General features: G+C 46.7%; 1 protein-coding gene across 7 annotated transcripts in view; it reads right to left on the minus strand.

The window, feature by feature from the left end:
* The window catches only part of LPIN1 (lipin 1), a 512424-nt gene that overhangs the window by 35821 nt on the left and 462412 nt on the right, over window positions 1–14191 (minus strand). For all 7 annotated transcript variants that reach the window (XM_086926320.1, XM_086926321.1, XM_086926319.1 and 4 more), the window contains 2 exons: window positions 4433–4526; window positions 2100–2169 (listed from right to left, as the gene is read on the minus strand). In XM_086926320.1, coding sequence (XP_086782446.1) covers window positions 2100–2169; window positions 4433–4526 — 164 coding nt within the window. The remainder of the gene's footprint in view (window positions 1–2099; window positions 2170–4432; window positions 4527–14191) is intronic.

Consider the following 14191-nt stretch of genomic DNA (forward strand, 5'->3'; position numbering starts at 1 on the left):
TGTGCAAAGACACGGCTGCACTTAGAGAAAGAAGACAAGATTTTGTAACTAATTATAATTTATACCTAACTCAAAATTGACATCAAGCATTCTTCCGCATTTTATAAACAGGGCATTTCAAGCGCTTGCTGCCACAAAACTCTATTTCAGGGAGGTCCCCAGATTGTCTTTGAATGTATCTGTGATGCGGTTGGCCTTTGCGGTTGAAAGTTGAATGACCCAATTTAGCATTTAGTGGTGGCTGTTGAACAGCTGGGGTGGTAGAGGCATCATTTCCGCCCCTCAGGCTGCCCTCTGTTGGGATCGCTTGCGAATGTATGACGTTAAAACGCATACATTTACAATGCATGCCTTTACAATGCCGTTTTTACATCGTAACATCCTTCACAGCGCACTCCATTACATCGCATGACAATACATCGGATTTTTAGAAACTACCTTTACAACGCATTCCATTACATCGCATTATACCTTTACAACGCATACCATTACAACGCATACCAATACATTGCATTTAAGGTAAGTATTGGATAGTATAGGGGTAAAAATTACTATTCTAATTCCAGGGGGTGAAACAGTAGGGTAAGTGTAGGATAGTGTAGTGGTATAAAATACTATTCTAACTCCAGGGGGTGCAACAGTAGGGTAAGTTTTGGATAGTGTAGGGGTACTATGCGTTGTAATGGTATGTGTTGTAATGGTATGTGTCGTAATGCCTGCGATGTAGTTTTATGCAATGTAGTGTCATGCGTTGTAATTGTAGCGCGATGTAACGGTTGCGTTGTAAAGGATGTTTCCCATCTCTGCCACCGAGGCACCTTGTGCCTCCATGGCACTTTGTGGAATGAACATAGTGACGGCAGGGCGACGATAATGTCCTTTACAGAAGTCAGGCCTCATGGCCAGACTACCATGCCACACACCAGGAAATCTGGTGAAAGCCCACCACTGTCACTTTCTTCACCACCCGAAATTGCTAATGTTCATTAAAGCACATTGCAGTCTTGTTCTTTCTCGGGGACCCCTGCCTGGATGGCAGTGATCCTCTGCCCCTGGGAGAGTGGGGGTGAAGTACCCTCTGCCTCAGTCAGCATGTTAGACTCTCTGCTGATGCCTGCTGCCACGCGAGTTATCAATGCAGCAGTATTATTATCACAGGGACTGGGCTGCAGGCAGCCTAGTGTATGGACTGCCTACCCGCAGCACCTTTGCAGACATTTGTAAAAAGCAGAATTAGAGTGATGTCAGGGCGCGCAGCGTTGACGTCACTGACTCCAGCCCTTCTGCATGCAGGCCGACTGGTAACCTCCACCACAGCACACTGGCCCTATTCTCCCCCAGCTCTCTGGGCCTCTCGTTAGTATTGCAGGCCAGCAGAGCTCATCAAACAACCACCCAGAAAAAAGCTAGAGAATAAAAAGGTGAGGTAATTAAAAAAAACTAAGATGGGTTGGACGAATTGTAAGTAAAGCAACCTTAAAGCTAGAGACAGGCTATGCTCTGATTGGCCAGAAACTGGGTGCTTGGACATGTCTGAAAGTCCACACGTGGTTAAATGCACAGCCTACATGCTGGTTGAGCATTTACAAGTTGTTACTTATGTGTGTACACTTATGTGGCAAGCAGATAACACTCTGTCTCATTTCTGTAAACGTGCACTGTTTGGGACAACAATTGGCTGCAGAAATATCTGCATCAGCTCAGTGTGCATTTGCAGCCAAGAAACTCCAGTATCTTGCGTTAGCTGCTGTCTTACACACGCGAGTCCTGATGAAGTGTGATCTGTGCCTGAGCTGGATACCTACCAATGCAGACTTGGTAGAGCCATAAGGTTTATTTCACATCACATAGACTACTAAACCAATCACCAAATAGCAATGGGCCTGAATTAAGGGCATTTCACTTTCCTGGACTTCAAGGACTACGAATGCTCTGCAAAACATGTGTGCAGCCTCGGCACTACCACTCCTCCTAGCCACATCAGCATAGATCCCATGCAGCTTGCATCAGAGGTGCAGTTTGATTGAAGAATGGCTCAGGCTCCTCCTGACGGACAGACAACCACAGCCTGCATTGTAGCAAAACAAGACAGTGCTTACCTTTGGCAGCGGTTTTTGAAAAGCCTGCATCGCCAGAAGGAGAGGAGCTGCCGTTGGCCAGTTATAGTATCTAAAAATCAGGAAAAGAAAAAAACAACTCAGTTTACAAAGGCAATGGAAAAATATGCTTTTTTTATTTACATTTTTCCTATTGAGATCAGACAGATATGTTCAAGATCATTTGGTGGTCATTTGAACCCTCAGTCCTTTCAAACTATAGGCCAATCTCTCTCCTTCCTTACCTGGCCAAAATTCTTGAAGCTTATGTCACTACACACCTCTCTAATTTTATTGAAGATTCCAACTACCTGGATCCCCACTAGGCCGGGTTTCGGCCCGCCCACTCCACCGAGACTGTCATCACAGCTGTCATGGACTCTCTCCGTGACAATGCGGACAAGGGAATACCTCAGGGTCTGGTCCTATTATATCTGTCTGCCGCGTTCGACACGGTCAGCCATGCCATCTTATTGGACCGTGTCGAACAGGCAGGCATCCAGAGTTCTGCCTATAATTGGATCAGGTCTTTCCTTAGCGACCGCACTCAAGCGGTCCGCCTGGCCCCTTCTACTGCTCCTAAAATTCAGACGACCTGTGGGGTTCCTCAGGGCTCATCATTGTCCCCCCTCTTGTTTAATTTGTACCTTGTCCCTCTGATCCAGTCCCTGGGGAAGTTCAAATTCGCCACATTCAATTATGCTGACGACCTTCAGCTTATTTTCACTATTGATAGCTCTCCCGACTCGATCAGGGAATTCCAGGACCCCATGCTACACATCCTTTGCTGGATGGATGCCAATAATTTAAAACTGAATCCTGGAAAGACGGAAATAATTCTCAACGCAAAAGCCAAATACTTTGGGGCCCCCAATACTGGCCCCCGGGATTAGGTCTCGCGCCCACCCCCTCTACATCGGTTAAAAGCCTGGGAGTAGTAATTGACAGAGACCTATCACTGAAAACTCAGGTGGGCACAGTGGTATCCTCCTGCTTCTACCAGCTCCGCAGGATAACGAAAATCAGTCGGATGCTGACCCAGTCGGCCCTGATCCAGGTGGTGATAGCCCTAGTCCTATCCCACCTTGATTATGCCAATTCCATCTATCTGGGCCTCCCTCTGTATCTTGGCAAACGTCTCCAACTGGTCCGGAACCAAGCTGCCAGACTGATCCACCAACAGCCCCGTTGGCAGTCAGCTGGGCCCCTGCTAAAACAACTCCATTGGCCCACCTTTCCCCAACGAGTGCAATTTAAAACTGCTTGTATTGTCTTTAAGTCTCTCCATACTCGCAGCCCTCAATTTATCAACACCCTCCTGTCTAGGTATACCCCTTCTCGCAATCTCCGTTCTGCCAACCTTCACCTTCTGTCTACGCCAATCTTTAAGCTGCAACGCCAGGGCGGACGCAGGTTCGCTGTCCTTGCATCTAAACTCTGGAACTCCCTCCCTCTGGGGATTCGCTCCTGTACCGACCTTTTATAGTTCAGGAAACAGCTTAAGACCTGGCTTTTCTCTCCGGCCTAGGCTCAACCCCTTGTCCACCTGGGTTACTCTGTTAGTCAGCCCCATGAAGCCCCGGGGTGTGCGTGCGCTATATAAAGGGCTATTAACATAACATAACAATGAAGACTATGCCTCTTCTGTAGACCTTGGCTGTATATTGCCATGCAAGGGCCTACACGAGGCCTCAAACGATGGATTTTCGCCTAAACATGCACTGAGATGAAGGGGCCACTAGGAGGCATACTACACCAGTTTTGTGTCCTGCTGTCTTGGCATCCTTGCTTTGATAATGCAACTTCCTGAGCAGCCCTCGCCACAGAAGCCGTGTAAAATGTCTGAATGATGCAGAACGGGGGTATGTGGGCAAAGATAACTATTCATTAGTAGTTTTTTGTGAATGCATTACGTTTGTTTCTGAACTGCAAGTGACTCATCTGGCATTTTGGGTGGCTGGTACATAATGCTATTCTGACTCAAATACAGGTCAACTAAAAACTCAAGATTACGAAAACAAAAATTCACATTCTTTTCCAAATTTCCATGCTGGAAATCCAACTGCTACATTGACAGCTATTGTATAGCCACGAGAGTCACTTTCACTGCTAGGGTGGCCAGTCATTTGTCAAACTGCTCTCGCCACATACCAGGCCCCATAGCAACCAAGCAAAATAACTGGGATTTAAAGTTTTATTTAGCTAACACAGATGAATTGGTAACAAGACAATTCCAAACGACTGACTTTGTACCACTTTCATTAGAATCCAAAACCTCATCTCCCAAATCTTACAAAGTGAGCAACCCACAAAACATTACTTTGAGGGGTACATACTTGTTTCCAATCTTCACAACAAGGTTGGGGTCATCGATGACAGCTGGGTTGTCCACAAACTGCTGGTATGTTATTATGTGTTCTGCAAATTTCTCTGATGAAACAAAAAAAAGCACAATATTGTTAAGAAAGTCTCTTCTTGGTCTTAAAATCTGTGGTATCAGTTTATTGGTATTATTTTAATTGACCGACTGTGCAGTTTAATGTATGAAGCACTAGGCGGAATAAGTCAAGCAAAGTTCCTCATGCTCAGAGGTACAAATCAGCGCCGGGATACCCTCACAGGTGATTTGCTCCTAAACGCACAACAGGGAATTCTTAATAAACTGCAAATTCTGCAAAACCCAGCAGCCCGCTTGATCACAGGAACGCCCAAACGTGACTCGGTGGCGCGGGACCTGGTGATGCTACACTGGCTCCCAGTCCAGAAAAGAATAATATTTAAATCACTGTGCATAGTCTTCAAGGCACTCAACGGCCTGGGCCCTCAATGCTTGAAAGCGCTTTTTCGCTGGTACAAACCAGTAAGAGCTCTTAGATCGGCTGAGCAAAGGCTGGTGGTAGTCCCTAGAGTCAGGAAAGCTCGTTGGGGGGGTAGGAGCTTCTCCTTGGGAGCAGCTAAAACATGGAAAGCTTAAGACAGACACAAGACCTGCTATCGTTCAGAAGAGCTCTAAAGACCTGGCTTTTTACAAACTGACTTCCCTGATGTAACACATGCGTTCTCAATCATACAGCGCCAGGACACCTCCGGGTAACAGTGCGCTTTAAAAATGTGAAAAATAAATAAATAAATTAGCCGCGCTCTACAAATTCAAATAACAAAAAAGAATATAACATAACAATCACTACCGCAATCCTTGATGGATGTACTAGGAAAAATTTGACTTCTCAGTATATGAAGCAAATGAGTGAAAAAATGAGTCAGAGTGTGCAAGCACGTTTGTGTGTGCACTACAAAATGGGCACCTACATTGCAATTATATATTTAACAAGCATTTACAATGCAATAGGTCTTGCATTATTAAAGTTTGAGCTATTGGCATTGTAAATGACAATGCCTTTTATTCATTTAAAAAAAAAACCTGCAATCGGTGCATAAACACGCACTTTGAACGTATAGTCCTTGCTTCTCATAAGCATGGACTATAAGTACAAAGTGCTTGTTTACGCACCGATGCAAATGAATAAAAGGCATTGTCATTTACAATGCCAATAGCTCAAACTTTAATAATGGATTTGGATGCTCCCCAGATTTACAAAAGCATGTAAACCTGGGGCAGCGAGAAAAAAAACTAACGTCTCCCCACAGCAGGCAGCATCACTTCTCCTCGTTTTTACCCCATTCCATGTGTGCTGCATTCTGCAGCACACATTGAAAAATAAAAACCCCTCACTGGATTGTTTTTGTGCAGGAAGGTTCCCATTTCCACAAAAAAAATCCTGCCTACATTGGTACTAGGAAGCAATTTGTACACCAGCACAAGGGGAAATGACAGGACTGCACCATGTTCCATAAATAAGGTGCATTTCTGCCCTTTCACGTTGGCGTAGGGCAGTGCAGCAAGAAGATATGCGGTGCTGCCCTAAGCCAATTTCTCATGAAACCTTTGTTTTTAGTCACACCTTTGACCACGCCTCTATGCTCACTGACCTTTGGTTTGCTAAACACGGTTTAATATTATTTTCCCACAGTAAAAATGATTTGCTAATTTCTAATTTCTAATTTAAAACATTTATAGAGCGCAACGTCCACCGAGCGGTTTCTTGGCGCTAACAAAGGTCCGAATTACTGAGGATTGCAGGGGTGAGCGAGTTTATGAAGGGAAGGCCTGTCTAAACAGAAACGTTTTGAGGTCTTTTCGAAAAGAGGCATAGTGGGTGGAAAAACGTAGGTGATCAGGCAGAGAATTCCAAAAGGTGGGGGCCAAGGTAGAAAAATTGGCACCACCCCACTTTTTTCGCTTAAAACGTGGGGTTTGGAGGAAAGCTTTGGAGGAGGACCGGAGCTCTCTGGAGGGAACATATTCGCTTATCAGCGAGGAAATGAAGGCCGGGGCGGTGCCTTGCCGGGCCTGGAAGGTCATACAGGCGGTCTTGAAAAGGGAACGCTCCCTGATAGGCAGCCAGTGGAGCTCCCTAAGAAGGGGGGAGGAATGATGGTAGCGTGGGAGACCGTAAATAAGCCGGGCCGCGTGGTTCTGCACCACCTGGAGCCTCCGTAAGCTGTATGCCGGAATGCCATTATAGAGGGCATTGGCATAATCCAGCCGCGAGATTACCAATGCGGCCATGATCAGTTTGAGAGCCTGGGGGGAAAAAAAACGGGAAACGGTACGGATTGTTCGGAGGGTGAGGAAGCAAGAGGAGACTACGGAACTGATTTGGGAGTGAAGGGTGAGATGACTGTTCATTTTCACTCCCAGTGTTTTTACTGTGACTGAAGGGGTAGGGGCGGGACCAAGAGTGGGGGGCCAAAAGTGGGGGTTCCAGGGACTGAATGAACCACCAGTGAGAACCAACTCGGTTTTCTCCGGGTTCAATTTGAGGTGGTTGTGGTTCATCCAGTCCCTGATAAAAATCATAATGGACTGAAAAATAGAAACAGAGAGAGAGGAGGAAGAAAGATCGAAGATGAGCTGGAGGTCATCTGCATAATTAAATACAGTGACCTCCAGCTGCTGAAGAGCGAAAATAAGAGGGGAGATATAAAGATTGAATAGTAGAGGAGAAAGGGAAGAGCCCTGGGGGACACCACAGGTGACGGGAAGTGAGGTGGTCGTGAAGGCTCCCAGCCGAACCGCCTGGGTACGGTCCCTCAGAAAGGAGGAAAGCCAAACCAGGGCTGTTCCCTGGATTCCGGCCGCCCTGACACGGGACAAGAGGATGTTGTGGTCCACCGTGTCAAAAGCGGCGGAGAGATCCAGGAGCACCAGCGCCTGGTGTTGGTTATGATCCATTCCCTTCCTGAGTTTATCTAGGACCGATACCACGTCTGATTCGGTCGAGTGCCTGGGACGAAAGCCAGCCTGGCGGGAAGCCAGTCCCCCATTTGCCTCTACGTGGGCGCTGAGTACCGCGGTGACGTGGCGCTCTAGCACCTTGGCCAAGTAGGGCAGTAGGGAAATGGGGCGATAATTGGCTGAGATGGATGGGTCTGCACCAGGCTTCTTCAGTATGGGCACTATGGTGGTAGATTTGAGTGCAGGTGTCACGACTCCCTGGGTCAGAGAGTTATTCAGGAAAGTGACGGGGGGTTCAGGGCAGAAGGAATAGATTTGTTGCAGAATGCGTGCAGGACAGACATCTGCGGGGGAGCCCGATTTAACCTTAGGGAGAATCTCCAAGAAAGCTTCCTGGGTAAGGGGGGGAATAGAGGTAAGACAACATGGGACGGTCGGAGGGGGAGGGTCGATGAAGGCAGATGAAGGGGGAGGAATGTTAGCCTTGATGGTAACAATCTTGTCTCGGAAATATGAATTGAGTTGGGCACATAAAGACTGGGATGGAGGAATTTGGGGTGAGGCTCTGTCAGAGAAGGCTAGATCATTCACTATGCTGAAAATCTCCCTAGGCTTGTTTTCAGCTGACGTGATTTTGGTAGAGAAGTAGGCGGTTTTGGCATCAAGGATTGCCGTTTTATATTTGGCAAGTGCAGAGAGATAGAGGGTTTTTAATGAAGGACAGTAGTCCTTCCTCCAATGTCTCTCTGCTTGTCGGACGGTCAATTTGAGTTTTTTTAAGTTGCCATTAAACCATCTATTTGAATCCTTGGGTCGACGGATGGAGATACGGCGCAAGGGAGCTTCAGAGTCACAGCCTCTGGCTAGCCAGGCATTAATTGCCTCGGCTTGAGAGTTTGACGAGAGGCCAGCGAGGGTTGGGGTGGAATTCCGGAGCAGGGAGGTCAAAGCGGGAAAGTCAACTCTATTCCAATTTCGGGCCCATGTGTTTTTGGCGCGTGGGATTTTAGGCGCTGGTTCAGTAAGGATGCTGTTGGAATTGGAAACGTTTATGTCATAGTTGTCAATGAGGAGGAGTCCCAAGTTTTAGTAATATTTGTCACTGGGAGGAGGGGTCCTTACGCCTACATTATTTTGACAGGGGTGTCTCTGCATCACAAAGTTTGAAGACCTCTGCTCTAGGGTCATGTTTGTTTATATAAAACCTTATAAATAAATACAAAAAAAGATAGGAGAGGCAGCGATCTCCATCGGAGATTTATGAATTGCATTTTGGAATATATAAAGAAATACTTTATTGTCTTTTGAAAATATAGGAAACGGGCAGCAGAGGGGCAGGCAGGCGGTCCCGGCTGCTACCACAGCAGGCGAGCAGGCAGTCTGCCTCTCGGCACCTCCACCCGTTAGCAATAGGGTGCTTCTCGTTGGCCTCACAATAATCATCGGCTGTTCAATTCCAAGAAGTACGGGGTCTCTAGTAGGTCCTAAGGCAGGGCAGTTAGCAGTCCCCGGCAGATTGATTAGTGCAGGGGAGCTCCCTGGGGCTCGGCAGCATGCCCGGACAATCAGCGCCTGCCTCTCCGCTCCCTGCCGGCCCCTTCACCTGCCAAGGCTCCTTGTCCCGCCCCTCTGCCCGGGATCCTCTCCGCGCCGCCCTCCAGCACGAGAAGACAACCAAACACTGCCTGTTCCCGCCACCTGTGGGACCCTAGGGAGCCCAAAGGGGGTTTCGGTAGATCTAGTTACCGTGCACTTGTAGCAGCAGGCGCTACGTTAGGCACAGAAGCATGTTAAAACGATACACAGCCGCTTTACGGGAGTTATCAAAACAAACAGCATTTCTTTCATCTGCCCTACCTTTAAACAAGGACGGCACGGCGATCGCCAGAAAGATCAGGAAGATCAGCTTCATGGGCTACGGCCGGCGGAGGCGGCGCTTTGTGCTCGCACGGCTCCCCGGGCCCTGGGTGCAGCTCATCCGGAGCCTCCGGGACAGGTGCCAGGACCCGGCGAGCAGGCTGAACAGGAGGGCGCGACGGGAGAAGCTGCTGCCCTGGGGGGGATCCATAAGGCGCTGAAGCTGCGGCTGTCTGGGCAGGCAAAAGAAGAACGAGTGGTGCACGCTCGCCCATACGCTTTCAATTATCGTGCCCGTGTCTGGGCACGATAATTGAAACCTTATGGAAGGAAATGCGCGTAATAGACACCAATAGGCCAGGGGCGGAGCTATGCGCCCGCCTCAGGACTATTGGTGTCTATTTTAGAAAACAACAAGCAGGGAAAGGCCAATAGCAGGCTGCAAATGGAAAATCACATGCACGAGCGTGTGCATTTTCCAGGTCCATTTACAAAACCCGGACGAAAGGACTCTCGATGCCCGAACACTGCTGTGCACTGTATCGCTAGGCCAGAGACCTGAAAATGTTCAGATGGATGGTAAGTACAAGTCTTAGAAAAAAAGGATTTGGAAGTACAGTTTTTTCAAAGCAAAATATCAACATTTACTTCTAGAGCATAACTAAAACTGACATACTTTAAGGGGAAGGACAGACTAATTGTAGGTTCTCTTGTGCGATTTACAATGCAAGATTGGCATACAGTGGAAATGAAAAAATCTATTCTGTTAGTTTTTCCCAATGGTCATTCAGGTCAGCTGCCTAAAAGAAAACAAGCATTGACAAAGCCAATAGGTCTCATATGTGCAAGAGCTATGAGCTTTGCCAATGTGTGTTATTAATGTATACACCAGTGTGGATGCTGTTAAGCATGACTTAAAGTTACTGGCGTAGCAAAGAGTGGCATGGAGTGTCGTAGAGTAGAATGGTCAATAGTGGAGTACAATGGCATGTATTGGAATGGCATAGAGTGAAGTGACAGTGTGGTGTACAGGAGAATGGCGTAGAGTGGACTCGTGTAGAGTGTATTGACATAGAGTATTCCACAGTACAGTGGCGTAGAGTGCAGTGGCATAGAATTCTGTGGCGTTTAACACCTTCACTGCGGCGGCTATTCCGCCGCAGTGCTAAACGGGCGGGGCGGCCGCAAGCTGGTGACAGAACCGCTCCGTCATCAGCCGCGGTTGGGCTGTGCTCATGACGGAGCGGTTCCGTCATGGCCCCGCCCGCTCAATAGAACGCCCAGCGCAGGCACGGAATCCGCGCCGCACAGGTGCTGCGGCATGGCCATGACGGAACCGCTCCGTCATGAGCACAGTGCACCCGCAGCTGATGATGGAGCGGTTCCGTCCTCAGCGTCGAAAGGGTTAATGAAGCGGCATAGAATGCAGTGGCGTAGATTAGAGTGTTGCATAGTAAAGTGCAGTGGCATAGAGTGGTGTGGTGCAGGGTGGAGTGCTGCAGAGTAGAGTACAGTGGCATAGAGTACCGTGGGGTAGAGTCTAGTCATGCAGAGTAAAGTAGAATAGGGTATAGTGGCGTAGAGTTGTGCAGAGTAGAGTGGCATAGAGTGGTGCAGAGTAGAATATAGTGCCATAGAGTGCAGTGGTTGAGAGTGGAGTGCTGAAGAGTGCAGTGGCATAGTGTGGAGTTATGCAGAGTAGAGTGAAGTAGAGTTCAGTGGCATAGAGTGTTGTGTTACAGAGTAGAGTGTCGTAGAGTGCAGTGGTGTTGAGTGGTGTAAAGTGTATTGGGGTAGAGTGCAGTGACAGAGTAAAGTAATGCAGCGTAGATTGCAGTGACATAGAGTGCAGTTGTGTAGAGTGCATGACATACAATTTAGTAGTACAGAGTAGAGTGGCGTAGATTCCAGAGTTGCAGAGTAGAGTGTCGCAGAGTGCATTGTCATAGAGTGCAGTGGTGTAGAGTACAGTGGTGTTGAGTAGAGTGGCATACAGTAGATTGGCGTAGAGTGCAGTGCATTGGCATAGAGGGCTGCAGAGTAGAGTAGAGTGCAGTGGCGTAGTATAGAGAGGACTGGTACAGAGTGCATTGGCATAGAGTGTTGCAAAATATAGTGGTATTGAGTACAGTGGTTTAGAATTCAGCTGCTTATAATTCAGCATCGTAAAATGCAGTGGTGTAGATCAGAGTGGTGCATAGTCGAGTGCAACGATGCACAGTGGAGGGGTGAAGAGTAGAGTGGCATAGAATGCAGTGGAACACAGTAAAGTGGCATAGAGCGCAGTGGTGCAGAGTAGAGTGCCTTAGAGTAAAGTGGTGTAGAGCAGAGTCATGCAGACTGCTGTGGCATAGAGTGCAGTAGTACAGAGTAGAGTGGACCAGAGTTCAGTGGCGGAAAATGCAGTGTTGCAGAGTAGAGTGTTGTTGAGTGCCTTGGTGTAGATTGCAATGGCATAGAGAGCAGTGGTTTAGAGTAGAGTGCACTGGAGGAGTGCAGTTGTGTAGAGTACAGTGGTGTAGAGTGCAGTGGTTTGCATGAGAGTGCAGTGGCATACAGTGGGGTGACGCAGAGTGGAGTAGAGTGCAGTGGCATAGAGTAGATTGTTTCAGAGTACAGTGAAGTGTCGGAAAGTGGAGAGGTGCAGAGTAGAGAGGTGTAGAGTGTCGTGGCATAGAGTAAAGTGGTGTAGAGTGCAGTGTCAGAGTGCAGTGGTGCAGAGTAGATTCAAGTGGCGTACAGTGGATTGGTGTGGAGTGCAGGGGCATAGTATTCAGTGGAGTATGCATGTTTTGTTAGTACACTTGTATTACAGACAACATATTTACAATTCAAATCACCATAACATTTGCACAGACATACAGTTTAACTAATAAAACTGTGCAGTGAACAAATGATAATGTATGAAAATTACAGCACCTAGTGTACTGATTTTTTTAAATCATATTTAAGTATTTGTTTCCAACACACTTCAGAATTAACAAAAAAAATTGTTTTATTTGTGTGTTCCTAATTTCCTAATTCTGATATATTCTGAAATACTGGTATGTTCAATTAAATATGTTGTGTGCTAGGAAAACATTCTTTCCTACCCTCAGTATCCAGCATGGTTGTCACATAAATCGTCAATGTTTGAAGTCAGAGAAAGAAAGGCAAGCACCAAGCTCCTTCAGAAGACAGAGCCTAGCATTTGAAATCTGTCTTTGAATGAACAGCAAATTTGACAACATAAGAACAAGATTTACAAGCCTGTTTCAAGAAAGGAGCACTCGTCGAAGGGAAGCATACAAGGGGAGTTAATGTGAAAAGGCTTTGCTCCTTGGGAAGGACAAACTCACCCTGAACAACCTAAAACAAGTAAAGCCAGCATATAGAAAGCCATAAAGTTACAAACCACGAAGCCAATGGTAAGCAACGGGTAGAATGCATTCACAGGGAAGATTTCCGAATGTCCCCAAGATGTTATTAGCAAACGAGACAGCTGAGCTGTCTGGTAGGCTTCGACCTAAAAGTATATAAACTATGTACTAAGAGGCAATCTTTTACATTATTACTGACAAGACTGTTTTCACAGTTATGGGAAACCCCAGGCCTATTGCTGTTTGGGAACAAATGTAGTTTGAGGTCCATTTCCTTTCTGATTGTTTGAAGGTTGTGATATGTAGGAGACATAGTGAGTAACATTTAAGCATGGGACTTCTCCATCGGTACTTACATCCTTATATAGTCATATGTTCTCATGTCACTCTGTGTTTCAACAATCCCCTCAGCATTGTGCCTCAAAGATCATGCATTGACTAGAAATATATTCGCCAATTTGCATGACTTTGTTAGTGTTAGTAATGCTGCAGTTGTAGTGGTGCAGTCATGCACTGTGCATGGGTTTGCTGACATTCAGAATTTGGTGTGCCATTTTATGCACATATTCAAATGGATCACATTAGTAAGGAGGCAGGTAAAGAAAACCTGGATCTTAACCTATGTTCCCCAGCATCTGGCACAGGGGATTGGCATTGGGCTGTAGGAGGACTGTCGTGAGGGTCTTCCGTGTTCTAGCATGATCCAATTGCAGGCCAACCGTAAGTAACAATTAGGCCTGATGTCAAATGGCAATCTGTTGCTCCTAAGGCGTGGGATGAACTGCTCATCCTTCTGGCACTGATGCTGATAGATGCAAGGCACATGCTCCATAATTGTTTGGGAATCTGCAGGATAACAATAGATGCCTCACAGCCTTTCATCTTTGAGATTTCAATCAATATTGGGTAGGAATTCCATCTGGAAATGGTAGTTCAGGAGTTTATTTCTGCTTATTTTGAGTACTTAGTGAATCTAGTCATTCAAATCCTGTGGTTGTGTTCATGATTTCAGAATTCAACCTGATAAGAATTGTTTAATTTTACAAGATAGAAAATGATGGGTGAAAAGAAAGCTGAACAAAGAAGTTGGACATTTCACAGCTGTGGTCCTTGCACGATGGGTCTCAGTAGTATAAATGTGACGCCACTCTGACATCTGCGCAGGGTTGTAAAATGCCCTCTTCTCTAACAGAGAATAATAGGCATGAAATTAGTAAAGGGCACTGCAGAGGACCATGGAGCTACTGTGGGACAGAAACCACTGTTAAGTCTACTGTACATAGCTTATGTATGAAACCATATGCTATTACATTTCCAACCACATTACAGCATAGATTGTTTTCTGTATGTATTAATACATCTTTACATAGTGTAAACCTCACTATTAGTACAGAGTTGAAGTGTAGAAGGGGCGCTGTACTTGGCAGGAGAGATGGGGCTTTTATGGTTGGTAACAGGATAAGGGAGAAGGTAGAAGGAATAGGGGGATCCCAGTTGAGCTTGGAGCGGAGGGTAAGGTGTACAGTACTAGTAGCAATCTAGGGTGGGGGAAAGGTTTCAGCAGTTGAGAAGATACAGGA

This window comes from Lissotriton vulgaris, chromosome 6 (genome assembly GCF_964263255.1).
Source record: "Lissotriton vulgaris chromosome 6, aLisVul1.2, whole genome shotgun sequence".
NCBI classification, from domain to species: domain Eukaryota; kingdom Metazoa; phylum Chordata; class Amphibia; order Caudata; family Salamandridae; genus Lissotriton; species Lissotriton vulgaris.